Consider the following 22,465-nt stretch of genomic DNA (forward strand, 5'->3'; position numbering starts at 1 on the left):
TAGTAAACAGAAGACAGCTGTAAAAATTATTTAAAAATATAGCATAGATATAAAATGCATAAAGGACAGGTTAAGAGACAAGAAGGAGAACATAAGGTCTAACTTGCATTTAATCAGAGTTCTGGAAGAAATACCAAAAATATTGAAAAAGAAAAGGGCTTCATAATTTTCCAAAACTAATAAAAGATCCCATTGTTCAGATTAAGCCCAATGAATCTCAAGCAGGAAAAAGATATCTACTGTGCCTATAATCGTCCTGTTGTTTCTCAGTTTCAAGCCCATCCTTCCATACTCTGCTTTGTTATGCTGGAGTTGCAACTCTGCAAATTAAATTTTTCTTATCTCCTTGCCAATTGGCTTCATGTTAGGTTCAGCCAATGGGAGGCAAAACTAGAGGGAAATTAGACGGTGGTAATAAGGAAGAAAAGTCTTCCAGCAGATGCCCTAGAGTCAGAGAATTTATGCATGAGAGATAGTTTTATGTGTTAAGCCATTGAGATTAAAGGGTTATTACTGTAGCATAAGCCTAACCTATCCTAATAAAATATTCAAAAAAAATTTTAAGTGGACTTTAAACCAAGTAGATCTCATACCATATACAAAAATAAAACCCAGGTGGACTAAAGACCTAAATGCAAAAGACAAGACTACAAAGCTTTTAGAAGGGAACATAGGAAATATCTTCATGATCTTGGAGTAGAAAATAATTTCTTAAGCAAGACATAATAAGCATAAATCAAAAAGCAAAAGCTTGACAAATTTGACACCAAAATTAACAACTTCTATTCAGCAAAAAATACAACTAAAAAAGTGAAAAGATAAACCATAAAACAGAAGATATTTGCAAAATATATAAACAAGAAAGCTTGCATACAAAATACATTAAGTATTCCCATGAATCAGTATGAAAACGACTTGAATAGACACTTAACAAAGAAAAGGTTTTTAAACATCATCAAAAATCATATTGAAATGAGGTAATAATATACATGCAGGCAGCTAGCTAAAATATATGATAAAAGTATGATATCAGATATTGGAGAAAGCTGGAGTATCAAGAACTCTTAATTACTCCTGGAAAGAATGTGCATAACCACTTTGGAAAACACAGTTATGTTGAAGATTCACCTACTCTAGGACTTAATTAGCATTTCCACTTATTAGTGGAAATGCTAATTAAGTATATCCTACAGAAATGTGTGCCTATGTACTTCATGAATCATGTATAAAAATGCTAATCACAGAATTACTCATAGCATACAAAACTGAAACCAACCCAAATGTCCATCAACAGTATATTAACTGTATTGTGGCATAGCTCTATAATACATAACTATACAGCAACAAAACAAGTGGACTATAAAAATGACAATGAATTTTACTTACATTAACATGGATCCATCTTAAAAATATAATGTTGAACAAAAGAAGCCAAACATCCAGAAATACATACTCTGATTCTACTTATAAAAAGTTTAAAATCAGGGAAAACCAAATAACTATTTATTTAGGGATCTATACAAAGATGGCAAAACTATAAATAAAAGCAAAGGAATAACCAGCACAAATCACTTAGACAATGGTCACCTCGAAGATATTGGGGGCAGGGAAGGAAATGTGATCCAGGAACTTATAAGGGATTCTTAAGGTACTGACTTCAAAATATTCTCTTATTAACCTGCATGGTGGTGACATGGGTATTTGTGTTCACCTTCTGACTCACAATTCTGTGTATATATCTCACAATTAAAAAAAAAAAGAAATTTCAAATTATAACAGCATCACAATCATGAATGTACATGGTATATTCTCTGGGAGGCAGAGGAGAGGCTATCCCCCTCACTTTCCAGAAAAAGCATACTCAAGCTTCGAGGAGACAGAAAGTGTTGAAACCAGGTCTAGAACCTAAAACAGGTTCTTTCTGCTAAAGCATTCATTATTCAGACTTGGCCTGCACAGATACGATGCATAGGAAATGGTGAATTTTGTCGAAGCAACCCAGTCTGAAAAAAAATACTCTAAGGCTCTTAAAGGCTTTTTGCAGGGATGTTTTATTTTTGGTTAAAGCTACAATTCATAGAAATGCTGTAAAAATAAACATGTAAACAAGGTATCAGAACTTTGGTTCATTGAAACATCCCACACTTAAAACATCTGAGGTACAAAGGCATCTCACTAGGAGCTAGACAGGGTGACTACGCTGCAGCCCCTCCGACTCTTGCCTTGGGGGCCGGAGATGGCACAGGCTGACTAGAGAGGCTGGCCAGGTCAGCAGGGAACAGGACCACCCAGGACCCTCCCCAGTCTGCTCTCCCTCTGCTCCAGACAAACATTTTCTCCTCCAAAGACCTGCCTGACTGGGGCAGAAAACACCAAAGTGTCTGTCACATAGAACTCGAAGACAACATGGGCTGTGGGCCAGTAAGGAGAAGGGCAGCAAAGGATGTCAGTCAACTTCTGTTGGTCCACAAGGCCTCAAGAATTCCTGTCCTCGTTCATGGAACCACTTATTGGAGACTGTGAACAGAAAGAAAACGGGTTACAATTCTATTGGGTCACTCAAAGGCCAAAATTAATGACCCCTTCATGATGACCCCTATACTGGGCCCTGGGAATCAGACATGAGTAAGATACAGTCTCAGGCCTCAAGCTGATCATGAGCTGGTGAGGAAAACAGATGCATAAACAAGTAATTGTGTATAATTCTGACAGTGACAAGATACATGTGTGCAGGATGCATTGGGAACAGAGATAAGGGGCCTCTAACCAGAAGGGAGGAAAGGAGACCCCAGTTTAGGGCATGAAGCTGAACAGGAGTTATCCTGGGCAGAAGATGGCCATACCAAGGTGACTCCCACACCAAGGGGATCCCAGGAAGTGGTACAGGATAAGAAAGACCCGGAACCAGGAACCACCCTGGCACGTGCGAGGGACCCCAAGAAGCTTGATATTGCTAAACTGGCAGGTGGGAATTGGGAGGCAGAAGATGATGAAGAAGCCTGTCAAGGTTGTGGAGGGCTCAGGCCATCGACCTCAGGAGCTATGGGTACCAGAGCAGCAGAGCTGCTAAACCCTGTGTCTCCAACACACGCAGACCACAATTTTGTTCCTCAAACAGCACACTATCATACTGAATAAATAACAAATACATTTTAATGCATTACTGAAGTCATAGAGCTTTTAAAATATAATTTAACATTTAATTTTTTAAAGTAATACATGTACTTAGTTGAAAAAATCAAATTGTTCTACAAGGCTTATAATGAAAAACAGCAATCTCCTTTCCTACCCCTTCCCAGCCCCCATGAACACTCCCAGAGGATTTTCAACTCTTTTAGTTGTTTCTTCTAATATTCACCTCATTTTTCTAAGTAACATGCTTATAGTGCTATTTCTTGACTTTCAATTTTGGAATTCTTTTATACTACCCCTACAATACATACGTGTCACAAGTTTTGGGTAAAGTTAATACTCAGTGCTTACATTATTATGGTCACCTAAATGTTGCTCATACTTGAGCCACCTAGTAAATTCTTTTCTTGTACAATTTTTCTTTTCCCTGAAGTCAGTGATTGCTTATAGTTTTTTCAGTTATTTAATTTTCTATGTACCTATCACTATTCATACCCAAAACTCTCCAAGAGGGATATAAAACTCTCTTTGCAATCACTTCCTGTCACATCCTGGTTCGAGACTCTCCAAGGCTCAGTACAGCTTCTTCCAGGATGAGGCTCAAGCTTCTAGCCTTTGTAGTACGGACCCAGCCTCGAGCCTCATCTCTTGACCCCGGTGCCATGGGCCCCCCCTTATTCAAGTGACAAAGGTAGCCAGCACCGCAAGCCCCATGACTCTGGTTTTCATCTGAGCTTTGTTCTATGGGGCTCTGCTTGCCTAGGACACCCTTTCCCCTGTCTGATTCCCAATGTCTCCCACTGCGCCCTGGGAATCCTTTCCAGAGTCCACTCCTCTGGAAAGCCATCCTGGACCCGTGGTGCTTCTGCAGCTGCTCCTCCTCAGGCCCTCAGCTTCCTGGGCATCTCTGAGAAGATCCCAAGCAGCTGTCTTGGCACATAACCAGCTGAGTGGATAGCTACATGGCAGGATAGCAGAGAAAGCCTCAGAAAGGGAGACGGTCTTGGCTTTGTATAAATTTGGCAGCAGCTGTCTCCTAGCTCAAGGTGTAAGCCTGACTACCAAAGCCCAGGCCAGCACCACCCCTTAGGCCACTCACCCCACTTGCAGCCCACAAGCACGGGGCAGGCAGCGTGCCTCGTCCGGTAGTCACCTTCCCCACTCCGCAAGAGGTTGTACCAGAACACGGCTGTGCCCTGGGAAAGAGATGGCCTGTCAGAACACAGACTCAGAGACTGGGCTTGGGGGGACAAGTAGGGAGGGAGTCTCTGGAAGGTACCACTGACAGAGACAGAAGGAATTTATTCCCTTAGGACACCTTTTCTGAGCTCAGAGATGACTTGTGGGATTTGTTTTTGTTCAGGCGGAATCTTCCTCACAACACACAACATACCCACCACCCCCATCCCAGCTCCACATGGGCTCAGAGCACCAGAGCCCCATCCCTGAGTAGAAACACCCCCACCCCTCTATGTACAGAGGGGCTGTGAGAGAGGAGTTCCCTGAGACAGCACCCACCGTTCATGGTGGGTTGGAAGTCTGGAAACCCACCTGCCCCTGAAGGAACCTCCCACCCCTTTCCCTTCTCCCCAGAAGGAAGCTAGGACCACAAGGTCAGAGTCCAGGTGGGAAGGGGCCGAGGCCCATTACAGTGACAGTCAAGCAGGCCAGGGAATGGGATTGGGGCACAGACAAGGTCTGAGCCTGTTTCAACTTCTGAAACACGAGAACCAGAACTTACCTTCTTAGGCCAAATTGCAGCTCCCAGATCAGGGAAAACAGTGGCACCACCAGCTTCTACATCACTCATCTGGGAAAATAAGGCACAGAGCTTGGCCCTCTACTCCAAGGTTCTCAGGGCAAGCAAGCCACAACGGAAATAATAAAGTACGCAAATCACTCTCCTCTGTGTCAAACAGAGCATGAGTGGAACTGCTCAGAGGCTTGGCTCCATGACCAGCCCTTCAGCCAAGAAAGGCTCTTCCCATGCCCTGCCCTCCCCAAACCCTACTTAATCTGTAGGGCTCATGAGGACAGGCTCCATGCCACAGGCACCCAAGAGCTACAGGCCTGCAGGAGACCCTATATCCCACCTGTCCTTGGAAAGGTACAATCTGAGTCTGTACTCACAAAATGCCTGTTGCAACCCCCACTGCTTGAACCCCTATCCAGCCTGGGCCTACGTTAAGCCACTGTGCCCTGGCCAGGAGCTCCCTGCTGCTTCCAACACCATCTGTGGCCTGCACTCTGGGATCTGTTTCCCTGGCTCTAAGAACTGGCTACTCTAATCAGATCCCACCTTCCCAGAACAGCCGCTTGCTTCCCTAGGGCCATGTGGGTGGGCGGGTAGGGCATTGTCTCCCTCTGGAGGTCCTGCTTTTTCCCGAAGTGAGGCCTAAACTAAATGGAACACAAGTTCCACAGGAGCAAGGCTGCACTCGAGCCCACGGAGCATGCCCCTACTCATGCCCAAAGCACCACTTCTTTCTCATCTGGCCCTCTTGAAGTTTTTGCCTATAATGTAATAAAATTTGGAGCTAAACATATTTCCACAGGACAAAAACCAGACAGACTGCAGGGTACTTGAGAGATACATGCTAAATGAGTAAGATGAAAACCCCTGATAGCTCCACATGGCCCTGGGGATCAAATCCAGACATTTCTGGGACCCCCAAGGCCCTGCCAGTCTTACCAGCCTCTCTTTTCAGCCACCCTCAGAGTGTGTGCCAAATAAGACTTTTTTTAATTTTTCCAACATCCCAAGCTCCTTAACTCATCCAGCCCTCCATAAACCCTCTCCTCTGCCAGAAACCATTTTCTACCAGCTAATTTCCACGCAACCTTCAAGACTAACTGACGTGTTACTTCCCAAAAAAGGTCTTCTCTGAACTCCAACCCTGGGCTCCAAAAGTTCTCTGCACTACTTCTTCATAGAAATTTGTCACCATGGTAACTAAATAATTATCTCTCTGATGTTTAAAGTGAGACTCCCATAAGCTCCACAAGACAGGCCACAATGTCCTGCTCACCAGCATGTTCACATACAGACTGCAGCATATAACTACACAATGAAAACTTAAACAAAAGACTGAAATAAACAAATGAACATGGGCATCTTTCTCCAAGTTGCTGGACAGCTGCTATGTCTGTTCAGTGCTGGCTGTCTTAGCAGAGGGGAGAGGAAACTATTCTTCACGTGAGAGGTAAACTGAAAGTCCTTGGCTGGAGCAGGGGCAGCAAGTGGGAGGAGACCACAAAGTCTCTGGGGAAACAAAGGCAGCTTTCTTCTAAGGGCACCTCATGACTACCTCCTCACTCTCTACCAAAGAGGGAACCCATCAGGGCACCCACCCCGAAGTCCAGACTAGCACTGGGCCCATCAGAAAGGAGCTAGGAATGTGAAGCCCTGGGGGAGGGAGGGAACATGTGGATGGGAACAGAGGCCAGCTCTCTCTCTTCCAGCCAAGAAGGGTGCTGAGGGCCAGAAGGGCCTCGCCATTAACCAAAGGCTGGTGGTATCAGCCCAGGTGGGCGTGGAATACGAGAGAGCACTCTGAACCCAGGGTCCCCTTAGGGCCCATACACTGCACACATCATACTCACGTAGTTTAAGAACGTGGCCACACGATTCCCCGTCCCTAAACGCTTGAAAGCATCTTGCTCATCCTTCTATAAAATTAAGTGAGAGTGAACAGGTGGGCCTGGACCCAATACTTACATAGTTAAGAAACGTCGCTAACCTATTTCCCTCCGTTTTGAGGCCGCTGTCAAAAGGTCGCTGCAACAGACAACAACTTTCACCCAAGTTTGCAACTGATTTCACCCGCCACCCACAGAATGGACCAAAAGGGTCAGGGGAAGGTAATAAGTGTGTGTTTCATAAATCAACCTGGAACACAGGCCAAGGCTGCAAAGGAAACCCTTGCAGGGGTGGGAAGAAGCAGGAACAGTTTTTGCAAAGACCTAGCAAGGTCCTTTGCTTCAGAGTCAGGGCAAAGAGTGATAAGAACTGGGGTGAGAGAAACAACCAGCCTCTGCTGGGCTCTGCAGACCCCAAGGTTCCAGATCTGGGCTTTACCAGTAATAAGGGGTTTCTCCTGGAGAGATTGTGGGGCCTGATCTAGGGGCTGAAGTGCTCCTGGAAGTTCCAGCCTTCTCAAACCAGTTGGAGCAGAGCTCTTTGGAAGTACCTGTGATTTGGGCCTTACCCTAGAGAAGTCAAAGTGTGGCTCATATTGTCCTCCCATTCCATAATTAGCAACCTGGCAGGAAACAACACATTAGACATTGTCAGAGGCATGAACAGCCCTGAAGCAGCCTATTTCCCAGGGATACCATCTCCTCAGACCTGCAAATAACTAGAACCCCCAAGAGCATCTCCTCCAAGGTGGAGTACATCTACCAGCACAGGCAAAGCAAACATTGCAAACATGTCTTCAGCTGCGTCCAACAGTAAAGGTGCAGCACATATGTGGTTCCCCAAATGGAATGAGACGGACGACCTGCACATGGCCACTGTGGAGAAGCTCCCAGCCCTTCAGGGACAATCAGACGGTAGTGCAGGGAGCTCTTCTTGAGGCAGACCCTGACTTGGGCCATATTTGTTTGGGAGATAATATCAACATAATCCAGAGGAAAGCCAACAACAAACTCAAGACTGGAATATTTTTCATGCTAGTTTGGGAGCTGCTCAGTGCCTGGCACTGCTCCTGCCACCATGGCCCAGGAACTATTCCTGACCAGGCTGAGTTGGGCAAGCAGATCCTGTCCTCCTCCTGGAGTGGTCTGCTGCATGGAGTACTTCTGCATCCAGCAGAATATGGGTAGCTGGCTTCAGGGTTGCCAAGAACTCCTAGTCTACTTCAGCAGCCCCATGTGAGCCCAGACCTAGAGTTAAACCTGGGCCACCTCAACATCAGCAACTATGTGTCATTAATTGAAGCAGAAATTTTAAATGCCGTTGTGAATAGCTTAATGCCATGTAAATTCTAAATCACAATGGTTATTTCCACTTAAGTAGACAGAATGAGTGGCCAGGTTCAAGATGAAGTGCAGAATCCGATATGGAAGCTGTTGGATCAAGAGGCACAATCAGTGCCTATTTCCATTTGGAAACAGTTGACTACTGCCTCTTACTGAAACCCTAAAAACCACTGGGGCTCGGGCATTAATCCTCAGAAACTTGGTATTTTTTTAATATTCTTCTTGGAGATTCCAGCAGTTAAGTGAGAGATGTTGTGATTTTGGCAATGATGGAGATCTACAGACATGTGGGAGAGAAAGGGAGGGTGGACTTTACAAGCAAGGAAACACTCTAGGTGGAGCACAAACAATATCTGCCAAATGTGATAAAGTACAAAGTTTGGGCAGTGTGATTTGCAGTGCCTTACAAAATAAAAATTTTGATATGCTATCATCTGCTGCTTTAGCCTTCAAGATTCCTGGCAGCTAAATATCTGGAAATGCTATGAATAGCACACGGAAGACTGGTTCAGCAGGTGGCTCTAAGATTGGCCACATTTCATCATGGTGCTGAAACATTATTCCTACACTATTTAATCCTGTCTCCAATAATGCAAAGATAATGGGAACTTCTGGATTTATGCAATCAGATTCATCACCTGGGCATACTCAAGTTCCCAGATACACATCTTTGACAACAAGCAATTGTACATCTAAGTATTGAAGTGCTGGGGCAGTTGTTGAAGTGACCATGTAAAGCTTTTACAGATGTACCTTTTCTTTGGATCCATTCTGGTTGAGCACTTGAAGAAAATTTTAAACATGAATATAATTAGTATGCCAGTATACTCAGGAAAATTCAATCATTGCTTGTTGCTGCAGCTGAAGAATATGACTGCTTTTTCCTATACTTACACCTGTCGGATAGAGTGCTTAAACTTTCATATCCCAGGTAAAAGTCTGCAATGCTACAGCTGGCTCATCTTTCAACAGTTTGGGAATCACATTTGCTCACAGTACTGAAACATTGTACCTAAGCTATTTAATCCTGTCTCCAATAATGCAAAGGGAATGGAAACTTCTGAATTTACAGCAATCAGATTCATCGCCTGGGCATACTTAAGTTCCCAGATACACATCTTTGATAACAAGCAATTGTACATCAAAACTGATTCCCATGAGACAGTCATTTGAATCTTTAGATGTGTTACAAGACTAGAGAGTCAGTCATTTTAAAGATATGGGTATTTATGATGCTGATGCCAGGGCCAGAGTGAAGCAAAAAGGATGCTTAGAAATCATGTTCATGAGGCTGAGCCAGAAGAGTCTTCAATCTTAAATTATTCTGGCAGTGTAGTTTCTCTTCCTTTACTGGACAGGCCCTCATCCAACCCCCAAGAAAGTCTCAACTGCCCTTTTCTTCCAAATGGCCTAGAGCAAACACATCAGCTCTAGCTGTACAAGTGCAGAATGCCAATTCCTTTCCAGAAGCCTCCAACGTTCCCAAAGGGAGCCTCAATGAAGGCTGTTGCTGGTGGCTGGGCATCTATCACACCACAAACAGTCCATGTGGAGTGAGCACTTAAGAGACAGGTGCTGAAATCTAGGTTCCTGTCCCCCAGACCATTATAAGATCAAAACCTTCAACATTGCTGGCTGGCATGGGAAATGTCAAGACAGAGGAAGAAAGCAAACAAAAATGGTGTCTCAATCACCTGCCTGCTGAGTTCTGGATCTCCCAAAAAGCTCTGACTGTAAGAGTCCCTCCACTATGAGTGATGATGGCATTCAAATCCCAGTCACTTCAGCTACAACATGACAAGAAGCCAGACATGAAGAAGCCAGGGTTGTAGCAGAGAAGCCAGTCCATAGTACGAAGCTGCCATCTTCCACAGTTGAGAGTGAGGCAGGAGTGCAGCCGGGAAGTGAACCAGGGAGCAAATGAGGCTCAAGTCCTGTGTCCTCTTTTCAACCCCTTGGTTCAAGGTATGGGACCAGCCAATCCAAGCAGACTGTCACTCTTTGTCACAGTCATGAGAGTCCTAACACCAGCTCTGATGAGGAAGCTGTAGCAAATGTTTTTTACAACAACAGCAACAAAAAACAAAATCTGCTCCAAGAAAATATGAATCACGATAATGCCAACAGGGATACATCTGGTGTGTGGAGAGCTCTACCCCTCTTGAAATATGGTGTTCTTGCAAAAGTGAGGCAAGGGAGCAGATGTGGTAGAAGTTCTTTACCAATGTACTTGTGTGCAGAACTTATTTTAAAATTACAGAATGCTAAGTTGAGTTGAACTGAAAGGATAAAATTTTCACAAGACTGCAAGGTAAACAGCATGTTTTCAAAAACTTTGGTGAACCACACATAAACCCATAAAGATGACCTTCAAAATTTTTACAGCAACTTAAAAAAAAAATGTGCTAATGTGCTTGGGAGTGTCCAGGCAAAAGTTCAGAGAATCTTTTCCAATGATCTTCAGTTCAAAATTCTAATGAAATTTATGGTTGATCAGATCCAAATGTCAGGCCTAAAGGTGAAGGCTGCTATCCTTAAACACGCAGAAACTCTGGCCAAACAGATAGATCCAAGGGCTATGGATGAACACCAGTGAACCTCTCCTGGCAGCATCTCAGGTCATCGTTTTTACAACAGAGCTCAGAAGTTCCAAAGTTCAGAAAAGAGTCTAGTCAGTGCTGATTTGAACTCAATACCCAGAATATGCATTAGGAGTTTCATTCAAAACTTCCCAGCCTTTGAAATAAAGACAGGGTTCCACAGGCAGAACTTTGATAAGGACATTCCAGCTTCACCAGCCAACTGGTCCATGCCTCTCACTTCTTCTGCCAACATACTATAGAACACGTCATCTCCAAGTGCATTTAACTGTGATTCAGAACCATGATCTCTGAAGATATTTATAGCTCTCTTAGAGGTATCCCTGGAACAACTCAGGATTTCAGCTTCTGTAGTCAAGATGACATGAATGAGCCTGCCATGTCCACCATAGACCCCTAGCTCCTACCTAGCATGATACTTGGGCACACAGTAGATGCTCAGTTAACATTTTTTGAATGCTAACTGTTGAATTAGCAAGCATGCTTAATTCTGGCTTCCCAACAACAACATGAAGTCACTTCACATTCACAGGACTGTGCCAACAGTTTATTGGGCAAACCTCCCCAGGATACCCTGGAAATCTACTTAGACTGCAACCCCTTTCCAAAATCCCCAGGGCCCTGGGGACCAGCCATACCTGCAACAATTCTGCAGTCTTTACTGTCAGCCCTGTGATGTGCTGCATCCGACGATTCACTTGGGCCACAACAGGGTCATCATTCTCCTCCAGCCAGGAGCTGGGCCAAAAGAAAAGGGCAAATAAAGGAAGGTGGGAGGAGAAGCTTAGATGAGCTTCTGTGCTCTCTCCCCAGAATCGTAGCCAGCACTAACAGGCAGCACAGGATGAATGCTGCAAGAGGATGAGGAGGTACCACCATTAGGATGGTACAGGCCACCCTCCCTCAGGGAGGGTTTGAGAGGTTGGGGCTTGAGCCAGCCACCAACACTACCACCACCACCACCACCATCTTTGCTCACCTTTTGGAAACCCGGTAGCTGGCAACAGTGAGGACACCTGTCTTGGGATCCCGAACAGTGGCTCGTGCAAGCTGGAAGGCAGGCAGAGAGGGCAGATTTACCCTTCTTTGCCTTCAGTGTTTTCCCAGAGAACACTGGGACCAGATATGCCAGCCAGGCCAGTAAGGGAAGAAGCTCTGCAGGCAGCAGTCTTAGCCAAGGTCCCATGACCCTGCAATTCTGGCTCTGCTGCCAGACCCTGGACACTGCCCTGTTTGGTGACTGCCTAGCCTTGCTCCTACCCAGGTCCATGCTGCCTGCAGAATTTTGCCTATGGAGTCTGCTTTTCCCATTCACCCATCTGCCTGGAGAGCCCCCTTACTGAGCATGGCCTGAGCTTGCTTGCTTCCACCACATCCAGTCTGTGCCACCACCCTTGAGCATCACTCTGCATGCTCTTCTCAACTCAGTCAACTCCCACCAGCCATCCTTCTGAACCTCAGCAGCCTACTGTGCTAAGAAACCTACCCAAACTCTCTCCTGCTGCACCACCTAAAACTGGGTTCCTGACAACCTTCCACCCACCTCCTCTTGAAGGCACCCTGCCTTCTGTTAGTCTGTACACTGACCCCACCACTAAACAGAAGTGGGTCCCAAAGTATTCATAAGAGCCACAGGAGACTGAAGACCCACACCCCCAAGTATGTGGAAAGAGAAGGTAGGTTAATTAAGGGGGTGAATGGAGTTAAGCTAAAATGAGAATGAATAGCTGTACCTTGTACCTAATTTCCTAATTCATCAGCCAACCCCAACTTCTTCTGTTACCCCCATTGCCACAAGGAGTAAAGACAGAGGTACAGTTTTCACTCCCTTAGGAGCCTCACAGAGAAGGGTTTACACAGGAGAGGAACACCTACAATCTAAATAGTAGAAGGATCACCATGGGCAACTCATGGAGAGTGGACAAAGGACAAGCCAGAGTTGGAAAAAGGAAGCCACTGGGGAAGCCAAGGCAGAGGTCAAGGCAAGAGGTGATGGAGACCTGTGCCAGGAGGTGGCAGATGGTAAGGAGAGGACTGGATTGATAAGAAAGCTGATCAGGAGGTGAGATTAACCATCCTGGACACTGTGTTGCTACAGCATGCTCTAGTGAGAGAACCAATGCACCCGGGACAGAGAGCTTCCCTGAGCTCCTACCCATGGTCCCTTCCTGAGCGCCAGCTCATGCTGGTCCTGCCCTGATGACAACTGCAGCCACAGCATGGCCCCATCCAAACATCTGAGCCTCAGAGCTGGCCTGACGCCCAATAACAGGCTCTGGGCAGCTGTGCTCTGCCCCCAGGGACTGACTGGGCTATTTTGAAAACAGGCTGGAGACCCAGAGGCAGCTGCCACGAATTTCCCACAAGCCAAGTTAAGCTCATGGGCACCACTTCAAAGCCAGAATAGCATCTGTTCCTCACAGGCTCCAGAAAAAGAGGTCAGCTTGTGACGGCCAATATGTCTGGCTCTTCACATGGCTTCTGTTCAAGGTCAAGTTTTCCCAATACTCCATGCCACTACCATACACACACACACACACACACACACACACACACACACACAGGTGTTGTCAGTGCTGGGACTGAGAGATAGGACAAATCTCTCAAGAGATTCTGTTACTACAGTACCTCCCTCACTGGTAGCCAGGGAAGTAGTTTTCCTCCCTGGAGGGCTTTGGAGGACATGCAGCTATCTAGGGGCAGAGGTGGGGAGCTCCTGGTCCCCGTTCTCCACATACACTGGCTAGACCTTCCTTCATTCACACCAGTGATGCCAACAGCTGACTTTAAGCCCTCGCTTTCCTATCACCTCAAGTCAAGGTTATTCCAAAATGAATCCAGGGTCCAGCCACATCCCCACCTAACCATGGAGTAGGAACTTACTTTAGGTCTCTCCATGGGCATTCTAGCCACTTTGGCCACTATAATTCTATTAGAAACAAAGCAATAGAGAATCCTAGTTAATTCCTCCCTCCTAATCATCAGTGTTAGGAGAACGGTGGGGATATGGCAGCAAGTAGTTCTCTTTGAAAGATGTCAAATAAGAGAAAATGTTTTATGAACTAGAAATAGGAGAATAATTTTATAACATGATGACATACATACAAAACCAAGGACCAACTTCATACTTAACAGTGATATGCTAGAGGAATGCCTGGGAAATTCAGGAAAAGGCAAGGATACCTATTTTAACACTAGTCTGGAAGTTCTAGACAGTTCGATAAAACAATAAAAACAAGTTATAACTATTAGGGAAAAAAAATTCTTCTTGCAGATAATACCACTATCTGAACAACCCAAGAGAATCAGCTAAAAACCCAAAAAAAAAAAAAAAAAAATACATGAGTTCAACATCTAGCTGTGATCTGCCCACGTTTCAGTTTCCTCATGAGTAAAGTGAAGACGATGAAAAGTCTACTTGACAGATTTAATAGCTAATATAATATAAGCATTTAGAACAGGGTCTTCGCACTGCAAGCACTCAGTAAGCATTAACTATTACCACAAAATAAAATTTTTAAATCAACAGTTTGGCATGTAATAGTAAACTAATATAATAGTAAAATCAGTTAAAATGTAATGATGAAGAAGCAAAGTACTGTTACAATAGCAAACAAACAAACAAAAAACTACCTAGGAATAAATGTAACAAGAAACATACAGGGTTTCTACAAAAAAAAAAATTCATGAACACACAGAAAGATACAGCATGTCAGCATGTTCCTGGATGAGAAGAGTCAATGTTGTAAAGAAGTACATTCTCCTGCAAATTAATCACTTCATATGCCATCCCAATCAGGAGCTCCAGAGGACCCAGCTTTGTAAGTTCGAGGGTAAGCAGCACATGGCATGTAGACTAAAGCCTTGCCCACACACCAATTCCCCTATTCAGGTGAAACTACTACTTCTTACCATGGGCCTTCCTGTATGCAGTGTGCCCTCATGTCACAGCACAATGTGGCTGTCCACATCAGTCTCCTCATCTTTCCTCCTCTCTAGACTATGAACCCACAAGGGCAGACTGAGTCTGCAGCAGCTCACTGCCCCCATGGCAGACTCATGCTAGACACTGGTAAAAGCCAGCTGGGAAAGCAAACAAACTGCCCCAGGGTGCCAGGGGTGAGAGAGACAACATGCCCTTCAGCCACTCAAGAAGGACCTAAAGAGACACCTACTTTGGGTTTTGCGATCTCCTTGATCCTCTCGATTTCCTCGTCAGACATGACATCATAGTACCTGACGATATGTGGGCTGTCCCACTCATCCTCCTCTTTGAAGGGGGCGATGAGCAGCTCTGGAGTCCTGTTGCCATGGTGATATCTACAGAAAAGCCTCTTCTGCCTCCGGGGTGTCTGGGGAGCATAGAGCAACACGTCCTGAGCTGGGTAAGTCCTAACCACCAGTCCCAGCCTCCTCTGGTTGCAGACACTGGTCTCCCACCTTATGTCTAGCAGCTACTCACCACTGTCCTGGCACAGAAGGAAACAAAAGTCTTTCTGCTTGATTGACATGCAGTGACGCCCCCCCAAATCATGCAATTATGCTTCTCACCCAAGAATGCCTCTTGTCCACAAGCCCTGTGTCAGAGGGTAATTCCTGACCCTCTTTCACAGAGACTTGAGTAGGTTTGAAGGGCTGGGGCAGGGAAGGAGTCTTTTTAGGTAGAGAAGCCAGTGGGAACCAAGCAGACATGGACATGGAAGAGACCAAGAGCCTGCCTCATGCTTCAGCTTCCCTGAGGAAGCCCTGGATCCCAGGGCTCTCAAAGGCCAGTGACACCTAAAACCAAGCTCTAGCACAGGCTGTTTATTTACCACAGAGACTTCTCTGCCCACTTATACCATGACTGCCCTTGGAGCCTGAGACATATCCACACCCACAGATTTCTTCACAACAGTGAGTAAGCAAAAGCTGGGCACACTGGGGTGGGGAGGGGAGTGCAGTGAGGACTGCAACTACTGGGGCACCAGAGGAGGTAGTCTCCTGCCATATACCTCAGAGAACATCCACACTTCAGCCTCAGCAGATGCTACAAAGAACTGGAGAAGATGCTGAGAAAAGTACCTAAAAAGAAAGGAATGTCCTCCCCTATCAGCCTGCCCAGAGCCAACATCCAGGGCAACAGTCTGGGTCCCTTGACCCCCTTCACATGTCTCACCAGTTTGACACCTTCCCCACGACAGAGGCTCTCATAGATTTCCCTCTCGGGCAGGTAGTCCACGGGCCTCTCATAGTTGCCTTCCTGGGTTGTTGGCTCAGCTTCTATCGTCTGATTTGATAACAGTTTTTCTCTTTGTTCCTCCAACAACCGCTCAAAGTACCGCATATTCCCTCCAGCCCGTTCGTGGCTTGGGTCTACAGAAAGCAAAGAACAAGAAGGAAAAGGAAACCACAAACAGCTGTTAGGTCATTTAGAGAAATCATTCTGTAAGTGGTTTTCTCTTTTAGCAGTTCACTCGCACGCAGCATCCTGCCTTCCACAACGTTCTAACAGGGTTTGCTGGTCAAAGCCAAAAAGCCAGTGGCGATTCTCCCCATCCTGGGCAGAGATAAGAGAAGAGCAGCAGAGAGGGACACTTGGGCAGCCACTGAGCACACAGGGGCCTCCCCTGTCAGGCCTCCATGGAGATTTCAGGGACTCAGGTCTACAGAAGCAGTACTCATGACTCAGCTGTGTGCCAGTTACATCCATTCCTTAGAATGTGTCCATTACTGGTGACTGCATCATGTGCTGGCCACAGCCAGAAGGAAGGCTGAAAGGCCAACAAAAAGAAGAGCCACATGACACTGCCACAGCTTTGTCCTGTAGACCTCACAATACCCAAAGGAGCAGGCAGGGCAGGATTACTGCCCCATTCCTCAGTAAGGAAACTGAAGCCCAAAGATGGTAAAAGACTTAGGCTAAAGTTTTACAGGACAAGACTCCAGGCATCCTGATTCCTGTCCAAGGCTCTTATTAACTCACTAGACAGAATCTACAAAGTTCTCTTCCCGCGTCTTGCGGGACACTCACATGCCAGCTCACATCAGATTCACGCAGGGTCCCAAAAAACAGCAGCATAAGAAAACCTTTGCTGATCTGTGAAATTCCAAACTATGATGTTCCCATTACTAGTACATGGGTTTTAAAGACACAGGGCTTTTGAACTTCTTCAGTTCAACATTCCAAGATACATAAAGCACCCATGTCATGGCAGGTTCCACCTACAGACCTCAGGACTCCAAATAATGGCTCAGGTCACTGTTTGCCACTGCAGCAATTCTAAAGTGCAGCTTGCCTCTTGAGCTCCTCCTGACACAGTGAAGGCCCTACCTTGCATAGCAACAGATGCGCCTCAGCACTGGGTCCCTATTAAAAAAGAAAAGGAATATGTGGTGTCAGAGGAGCCTCAGGCTAAGTGTATCCATCAGCAGCTGGGTAAGGGCTAGGGCCAGGACTGAGGTAGGTAAGAAACAAGTTGGCAGCTAGACTGGGCCTAAAATCAGTAAGGCATTAGTCACCGGACAGGTGACAGGTTAGAATGACTCAATCCCAGAAGAGGGGTCAGGCAACAGCCAAGAGAATCCAGTTCTTCTGCCAGCTCACCATCCCCAGCTTACCTTCCCCTAGAATCTCCTTACCAAGGGAAAGCAGGCGGCGGGTAAGCTCCAAGGCCCGGTGCATGTCGCCCAACTGGAAGACAGCGTAGCTGAGGTAGTCGAGCACCTGGGCCTTGGTTGTGGTGGCCTCTTCCCCAGCATCAAGCTGCTTCAGCACCTGCTCCATCCACAATACGGTATGATAATAGTCTCCTTCATTGTAGGCCAGGCGGCCCATTCCAAAGCAGTCGTCCGCACTCAGTGTTGCCTGGTACTTGGTTCCTGCAGCAGGAGAGGCAAAGAGTCAAGCTCCAAAAACCTTCTGTGTTAGGGAGGGGGATTCCCATATCAAGAAATAGCCTAGGCCACTGGTAGGGGGCTTCATCCCAGCAGAGCCACACCAGGGCTTCAGCCCATACACCCCAAAGGGTCACTGATAAGCAGTGGGCATAGCCAGGCTTGCCCTATGCCTGGTGGGGGTTCACACATAAATCTCCTAGCTTCAACCTCCTCTTCTCCCAAGTGGGAAGGGACTTTTGTTATGGGGGAGCCCAAGGAGCCCACAGAAGTAGTGTTCAGGAGAATGGTAAGGTCCTGTGGGCCACATAGGAGAAGATGTCTGGTGGGCAGCTGGCCACATGAGTCCAGAGTGGAGAAAAATGGTTTTAATTGAATATAAAAAGCAGAACTTCGGTGGCAGCTAAAGCTAAAGATGAGGAAAATCGCTTCCAGGAAGAGTATGGGGGAAGAGTGGAGAAGGTGGTTGAGGCTAGAGCCCCAGGGAGCACCTATACAGAAAGAACAGCAAGTGAATGAAACTAAGAGGTAGAAGAAATGGGGCAGGAACGAGGCGACAGAAGCCAGGGAGGCCAAGAGTGCACTGCCAGCTTTGGCCACTAGGTGAGAGAGACCTTGGTGAGCACCAATTCAGCAGGGCCTGTGGCCGTGAGTCAGCTGCGGTGGGCTGAGTGCTGAAAAGTGACAGTGAAGATAGTTGCAAGCCAAGCAGATGTGTTATGGTGTGTTAGATATAGGGAGATGCAGAGTTTGGGGGTGGGGGTGGGGGAGTGGGTCTGTGTGTGTGTATTCCTCAGAACACAATATGAAAAAGCAGATCCCACAGAGAGTAAGGAGGGCTGTGACCCTCCCTGAAAGGAAGGGCGTCTCCCCACAATGCCACTAACAGCAGGCTGGGCATGGCTAGCATGAAAGAATTCCCTCAGAGTGGACTCTTTCTGCTTGCTGCCCAAGATGGGCCTCTGTCCCGAATGAAAACCCTGCTGTGGTGGGCTGGCTGCTTCAGGGTCCGCTTGCCCTGTTGGTTCAGAAACGGACAGTGTGGGATAGAAGTTGGGGAGAGTAATCACAAAATGGAGTTAGTAGGCAAGCCATGGCTTAGGGGATTCCTTGGGCTCCTCACCACTCTCCATGGGTATCCACAGATCTCCTCTGACTGCAGGCCCGAAGACCTGCACTAGGGAAGCAGGTGATTCAGTCGAGTGAGTCAGGGCTCTAGAGCTGGACAAAGCTGGGTCTGTGTGGACCTCACTATGACCCTCACCAGACGTGTGACTATGGAAAAGTTACCTCTCTGAGTCTCAGTCCCCTTATCTTTAAATTGAGATGATACCATCAATTTTAGAGCGCTTGTGCCAATGATTCAGTAAGACGACACATGAACATGTCTTCTATGAACGTTAGGATGCTAATGACCAGTTGCTCTTATTAATGTGCTCCACAGATGCGAAAAATATTAAGACTGGCTCCCAGGCACTCAACATCCTCCCAAGAATCCAACTCGAATATTTATTCCCTGGAGGGTGCCCTCTGGAAAATGACAGCTGAACTGAGTGCTGATGGGCAATCAGACACCGAATAGTCCAGCTGATGTGGGTAAAGGCAGAGGAAGTGGGATGAGCAAAGGCACTGAGTGATGGGAGTCCTGGTGCAATAGAAGAGGAGGCTGGGGAGATCAGTCATGCAGGACTGGATAGAGTGATCTATATACTCTCCTCCTCCTTGGTTTGCACATACTATTCAGCTTACAATATCTGATTTCTTTCCCCACTGTCCACTGATCCTGGCCTTGCAAGGTCACCAGTGGCCACCTGGCTGCTAAAGCCAGTGGAGGTTCCAGACATAATGTTCTTTAACTTTTAGCAGCATTTGACACATTGATTGCCTTGATATTCTACCCCTCTTTGAGTTCTTCTGGGAGCATTGTGATTGGGAACTCATGTGAACAGATGTTCACTTAAGGCTATGCTGGCTGTGGTATAGAGACCACAGGGAGGATGGTGTTAAGGAGTGTGTTGGAGTACGAGACAAGTCAGAATGATATTTCAATAACCCAGTTGAGAGAGACGTGGCCGTGTGGCTACAAGTCCAGGCAACAAGTACAGAAGACATTAGGGAGGTAGAATCCATAGGCCTTGGAACTCTGGCTTGGGAAGCAAGTGAATGGGGGTGCTTTCTGCTGAACGAAGGGTGAGGGAGGAAGGTAGACAGTTCAAAGGGGAATGAAGTATTCAGTTCGGGGCATGTGAAGTTTGAAGAGCTCATGGAACATCCAAGTAAAGAAAGATCTGCCTATACAGATGGGAAGCTCAGGAGACAAACCTTGACAGGAAACATAAACCTGGAGTCATCCATATATGGGCAATACCTCAATGCTGGAAATGGTTATGCTCATCTGGGGAAGGGGCTTAGAGAGAGCATGAGGTAGGGACAGAGTCCTGGAGAGTAATTCCTTCCCACCTCTTTTCCCCTTCCAGGGCTCTCATGGGCTTGTTCAATGAAAATGAAAAGGTCAATGTCTAGAGGTGGCTCCCTCTTTCCACCAACTATTCTCACAAGTACAGGGTGAATGGATCTTGCAGGTGCCCTGAGCTTCCTTCTCTCTCTGGCCTTGTTGGGGACTGAGACTTGGGTCACATGACCTGGATTGGTCTAATACATGACACAGGCAGGAGTAGGGAGAGGTTGATGCCCCTTATGGTTAGCTCACCAGACCCCCTCAGTACCAGGGCTCCAAGCTTTGACCAGCCATTGACAGAATGCTCCTTTTTCCCACACACTATGATTCCCTCTGGGTCCCCATGAGTAAGACAGCATCCAAGGTCTAATGGGGTCTAACTGAATCCCTGAGCTTACTGGTCTCAAGTAGCCCCCCAAACTCAATATATCTTCTTATAAACACTAACACTGCAGCAGTCAGTGTAAAGAGGGACTGTACGTAAGAGAGAGAGAAACAATAACCAGAAAGGCTAAAGGAGAAGCAGCAGAGTGTCATCTCCCAGAAGAATTCAAAGAGGGGTAGAATATCAAGGCAATCAATGTGTCAAATGCTGCTAAAAGTTAAAGAACATTATGTCTGGAACCTATCCACTGGCTTTAGCAGCCAGGTGGCCACTGGTGACCTTGCAAGGCCAGGATCAGTGGACAGTGGGGAAAGAAATCAGATACCGTAAGCTGAATAGCATGTGCAAACCAAGGAGGAGAAAAGTATATAGATCACTCTATCCAGAAGCCTAGCCAGAGTGGGGAAGAGATTGGTTGGCAGAAGAGATTCAAGGAGCCTTGGGTCCTGAGGGAAGGTATTTGCAAGATGAACAAGAATGGAGCCAATGTAAACTCAGGAGGAAGAGTCCAGATTGGGGGGAACAGAGAAACAGGTGCAGAGAATGCAACTGAGGGGGGCACAGGACAGGGGGTAGTGAGTCCAGCCTTGGACAAGATGAAAAAGGAGGCTGAAAACAGCAGTGGGTCTGGACACAGATCTGTGTGGTGCTCTGGGGTCAGAGGCTGAGGAGTTCCTGATCCAGTCATCCTGGCTTTCTCCAAGAGGCAGGAGGAGAAGGCCTCTGCCCGGTACATGGAGGGAGGTGGCACATAAGAGCTGTGGGGAGATGGTGTCATGGAAATGGGAGATTGACACCAAGTGGGGCCTAAAGAAGTGCAGAGGTAACGGTGCACCTGAGGATAGAGAACCAGGTCTGAAGTAGCTCCATCCTGTCCAGCCACCATAAAGACCCATGTAGGACAGGCGAAGCCTGGAGTAGAGAGTTACCTGGAAGCTCCCCTCTGGAAATCGTGTCCGGGTCCAGCCTGTACGTATCCTGAAGCCTCATCAGGGCCTTGGCAGCTCCTGTTTCATCCTCGTCAGTGGGGAAGAACTGCCGCTGCACTGAGAGGTTGGCAATAAAGCCTTCCAAACAAGAGAGCGAGAACGAGAGATTACCCTTGATCCAGGGGCAGAATTCCACCTGGGACCAGAGAGCCACACACTAAAGGGTCTCTGGCTAGTGGAATCTCCCTGCCCCTTCCTTCAGAAGCTGTTTCCTATTCTACCAGGAAGACCTCCTTGATGGCTCCATCCATAAGAACCTCTCTTTGCTTATTCTCACTGTACGTACTGCCTGTGCTAGTCATTTGGCACTGAACAGGAATGGCCCCATATACATTGGTTAACATTTGGGGCCAGGATGCTTGGCTCTAAAGCACTCAGTCAGGACTGGCAGAGACAGAAGGGCAGAGGATAGAGAGGGTAACTGAGAGACACACAGGAAAGGACTCAAGGAGGACTTGCCTACCACCCAGTAGAAAATGAATCACATGGAAAGCCCTGATTGATGATTACTGGGTTGGCCAGGTAAGCATGGACTTCCAGCTCATATATCAAGGTGAGGAGCCCAGAGGACAAAAGTGAACTCTGGAACCCAGCAGAACACTCACCAACCACAGCTCTTATCATCCAGAAAGGGGATGATGAGAGCCTGGAGGAACGAGGTGCTGTTACACTCTTCCATTACCAGCTGGGAGTCTCGGAAAGACCACACTAGGCCTTGTTCTGCTCTCTAGGGCGATCTCACCACTCAGGCCTGCAATGAGCTCACAATATGAGCTCCCCAAGTAGAGTGCTCAAGACCACAGCCTGGGAGAGACCCTGACTACAGAACTACCCCAAGGAGGCTGTTCCAGAACTCCACACCCTAGCTGTAAAGCAAAATCTGCCCTTCCTACAATCCCAGGGCTCTAGGTGGGAGCCAGGCCTGTAATCCAATTCTGCCTATAAGATGAGAATTGGGAGGGGAATTCACAGGCTGTTCCTTTCCCAGCTTCCTCAACCCCCTAAGGGAGCAACACCCATTGCCACACACTATCATGACCTC

At 46.9% G+C, this 22,465-nt stretch overlaps 1 protein-coding gene across 5 annotated transcripts in view; it reads right to left on the reverse strand.

Moving 5' to 3' along the window:
* Positions 1-2,032: 2,032 nt before the first annotated feature.
* The window catches only part of LOC119508116 (prolyl 4-hydroxylase subunit alpha-2), a 35,495-nt gene continuing 15,062 nt past the window's right edge, over positions 2,033-22,465 (reverse strand). For 3 of the 5 annotated variants that reach the window (XM_037801575.1, XM_037801576.1, XM_037801577.1), the window contains 11 exons: positions 21,364-21,501; positions 17,337-17,576; positions 15,874-16,070; positions 14,891-15,067; positions 11,695-11,765; positions 11,354-11,453; positions 7,341-7,394; positions 6,736-6,801; positions 4,874-4,942; positions 4,232-4,328; positions 2,033-2,517 (listed from right to left, as the gene is read on the reverse strand). In XM_037801575.1, coding sequence (XP_037657503.1) covers positions 2,447-2,517; positions 4,232-4,328; positions 4,874-4,942; positions 6,736-6,801; positions 7,341-7,394; positions 11,354-11,453; positions 11,695-11,765; positions 14,891-15,067; positions 15,874-16,070; positions 17,337-17,576; positions 21,364-21,501 — 1,280 coding nt within the window. In that variant the 3' untranslated portion in view covers positions 2,033-2,446. Of the gene's footprint in view, positions 2,518-4,231; positions 4,329-4,873; positions 4,943-6,735; positions 6,802-6,850; positions 6,911-7,340; positions 7,395-11,353; positions 11,454-11,694; positions 11,766-14,890; positions 15,068-15,873; positions 16,071-17,336; positions 17,577-21,363; positions 21,502-22,465 lie in introns of all 5 variants that reach the window. The other 2 variants (XM_037801579.1, XM_037801578.1) reach the window with 2 other exon arrangements.

The sequence above is a fragment of the Choloepus didactylus genome, chromosome 13 (genome assembly GCF_015220235.1).
Source record: "Choloepus didactylus isolate mChoDid1 chromosome 13, mChoDid1.pri, whole genome shotgun sequence".
In the NCBI taxonomy this organism is placed as follows: Eukaryota; Metazoa; Chordata; class Mammalia; order Pilosa; family Megalonychidae; genus Choloepus; species Choloepus didactylus.